Source organism: Papilio polytes, unplaced genomic scaffold (genome assembly GCF_000836215.1).
Source record: "Papilio polytes unplaced genomic scaffold, Ppol_1.0 DF822845.1, whole genome shotgun sequence".
Taxonomy (NCBI): Eukaryota; Metazoa; Arthropoda; class Insecta; order Lepidoptera; family Papilionidae; genus Papilio; species Papilio polytes.
In genome coordinates this window covers 3,816,375-3,819,014 of record NW_013526359.1, presented here as the reverse complement: position 1 = coordinate 3,819,014, position 2,640 = coordinate 3,816,375, and the positions used below count along the sequence as shown (strand labels likewise).

General features: G+C 41.3%; 1 protein-coding gene across 1 annotated transcript in view; it reads right to left on the bottom strand.

Moving 5' to 3' along the window:
* The window catches only part of LOC106105337, a 10,195-nt gene that overhangs the window by 313 nt on the left and 7,242 nt on the right, over positions 1 to 2,640 (bottom strand). Inside the window, exons 11-15 of the mRNA XM_013285628.1 lie at positions 2,559 to 2,638; positions 1,515 to 1,682; positions 1,123 to 1,204; positions 546 to 669; positions 247 to 253 (exon numbers count right to left, since the gene is read on the bottom strand). Of these exons, the coding sequence (XP_013141082.1) occupies positions 247 to 253; positions 546 to 669; positions 1,123 to 1,204; positions 1,515 to 1,682; positions 2,559 to 2,638 (461 nt within the window). The remainder of the gene's footprint in view (positions 1 to 246; positions 254 to 545; positions 670 to 1,122; positions 1,205 to 1,514; positions 1,683 to 2,558; positions 2,639 to 2,640) is intronic.

Sequence of the window (2,640 nt, the reverse complement as noted above, 5' to 3'; positions counted from 1 at the left end):
AGTCTGGAAGAACACAAAGGCTACTTTTTATCCCGGGAATAGTTACAGTTCCCGTGGGATTCATTAATTTAGTTTTTTAATGTTTACTCGATCATTCTGCAAGGGTTCAACATATTTTATTGTAATTTGGCACAGATATAAAACAAAGTCTGGAGTACACATGGGATAAGGTTCATCCCCGAGAAATGTCCGGTTCCCGAGGGATATTTTAGTGCCAGATCACATGAATCACAGCTTTAGTACTACCAGCGGCCTGAGTGAGAGTTTTATGGTCTAGTAGTTTTCGAAGTCAAGCGACTCCATCCGCGTGAAATAAAAAAAAAACAAAAGTAAGTGATGATACATTTCATCGAGATCCGTTCATCAGTTTAGGGTACAAACATAAACATCCATCCATACAAACTTTCGTATTTATAATATTAGTAAGATTTTACAATGCCTTTGTACACGGTTCACACTTAGCCAGTACAGTTCCGACGGCCATAGATTGTATGATTCACTGGCTCTAGTTAGCGTTCATACAGTTGTGTTAAAATGTATGTTACCTGTGTTGGGGTGTGTCCCCAGGCGCGCGCGGGCGGCGCGCGGGGCTCCGCCACCCGCGTGAAGGAAGTCCGCGGCCGCGGCGCTTCGCCCCCGCCTGGCCCCGTGTGAACCACACCTCCCCGTCTACAAATAATGTTACTATGACATGTTCTTATTCCTCATCTATAAAAATCATAATCTCTTTATTAGAGTTAATATGTTTTTAGTAGTTACTAGCTGTTCCCGTGCGTCTTCGTCCGCATGAAATTATAAAAACTTTATTTCATTGTTTACATTTGTCAAATTCTCCATCGCAAATCTCAAAATTACCGTTACCAATAACTTTGCTTCCTTAATGTTGGCAGCTTGTAATTTATGGTCCCTTTTCCACATGTAGGTTTTTTTTCTAATTTATTTATCTCCTAAGATTAATAGCGTGATAATATACAGCCTAAAGCGTGTAGTAAGTGTAGGGCTTTTTATTAAAGAAGGAATTATTCAAAAACATGCTGTGATTGCTGACATCCTGCGCCACAAAGTAGTGTGTGTTTACGCTTTACTATATTAGTAGATTTGTAAAATTGCAGTTTTAGTTACCCCGCGCCGGCGGAGCGTCCCCGCGCCGTGTCCCCTGCGGCGAGCCGGACGTTGTCGTTGCAAGCTTGTGTCACGCCCTTATCTGTAAGTCAGCAAATTTAAAACAAATATAAATAGGAATAAGAAAGAGCTTAAGAGAAGCCTTTAAGGGCATCTTTAAAGAAGGACTCCCGCAGGGTGTGAAACTGGTCGGTGCCGCCACCGAAAAATAGACATGAGTAATAGCTGTAAAATAATTAATTACAAAAATGTCTAATGACAGTTTAAATAATTTACAAAAATACTTAGCAAATATAAGAGACATTTTCTTCATTTCTATTACAGTTATTCCAAACACCGACATGTATCATTGACAATGAAAATATAAAGAAATTAATATTTTTGATACAAACCAGTCTGTTCCCTTGATTCATCTCTATCCAGCGTGTACGTGTCCCGCGAGGCGCTGGAGGCGCTCCCGAAAAGAGTGAAGGCGTCGTCCACCAGCTCGTTGTATCGCTGCCGCATGCGGGACGCGCCTCCCTGGCCCTCTTGTCTCACTGGACTCTTTGATTTTGATGCTTGGGATATAAAATATCGTATTTTTTAATATCAGCATCTTTTGTTACTGCTAATATCTTGTGCTGTCAATAGTCGAATGGCGGGATTCGTACTTTCGACCACATGATTGGAAGTGGTACCTTTATTATTTTTTTTTTTTAACATAAGGTGGCAAACGAGCAAGTGGCCACCTGAAACCGCCAAAATGGCGAAGCGACCGCTGCCCATAGACATCTGCAATTGCAGATGCGTTACCTACCCTTATACGACGGAGGAGGAGACGCACATAAAGAGGATATTCCCACTTCCTATGCATCTCCTCCACCGTCAAATCCATTTCCTCTTCCCAACCCCTCCTTATAAGAAAAGGGTGGTAAAGAGAAAGGGAATTAAATTAGGCCTCCGGCACCACACTCATCAGACGAAACACGGAATTCTTCCATTTCATGCCTGTCTTCTGTGTGGTCGTGGTATTACACCGGGCGTGCCGGCCCATACGTGCTAAGATGTTAAAGCGGGCACTACCACTGTGATCTATTAGGCTATTAGGGATCTATTAGGCTATTGGCGCTTTAAATGTTAATTAATTAATCCATGTATCTAATTAATTCTTAAGTTGTTTTTAAAATGTAGGATTTTATAGTTTTCTATATTTGAATTATTTTGTGGGATCATCCAAGTAACTTAAATAAACGTTTCGTTGCCAAGTACATCATTTATATAAGAGAAGACGCAAATAATGTGCTAGAACACCAAGGAGATCAACTATAATAGGTATCCTCCCGGATAAACTACAGGTGCATTGCCTTTCAAGAAATGGTACAATTCATAAAGGACCTTTAATAGTACTGGTTTGGTTTCTCAAATAGACTAAAAATTTTAGTAAAATTTCTCACCGCTCTTGATCCTCTGACAATGCAAGTCCCAGACCAGGGGTCCGATGACGCCGGGGTCTTTGTCGATGCTGCCGAGCCGCAC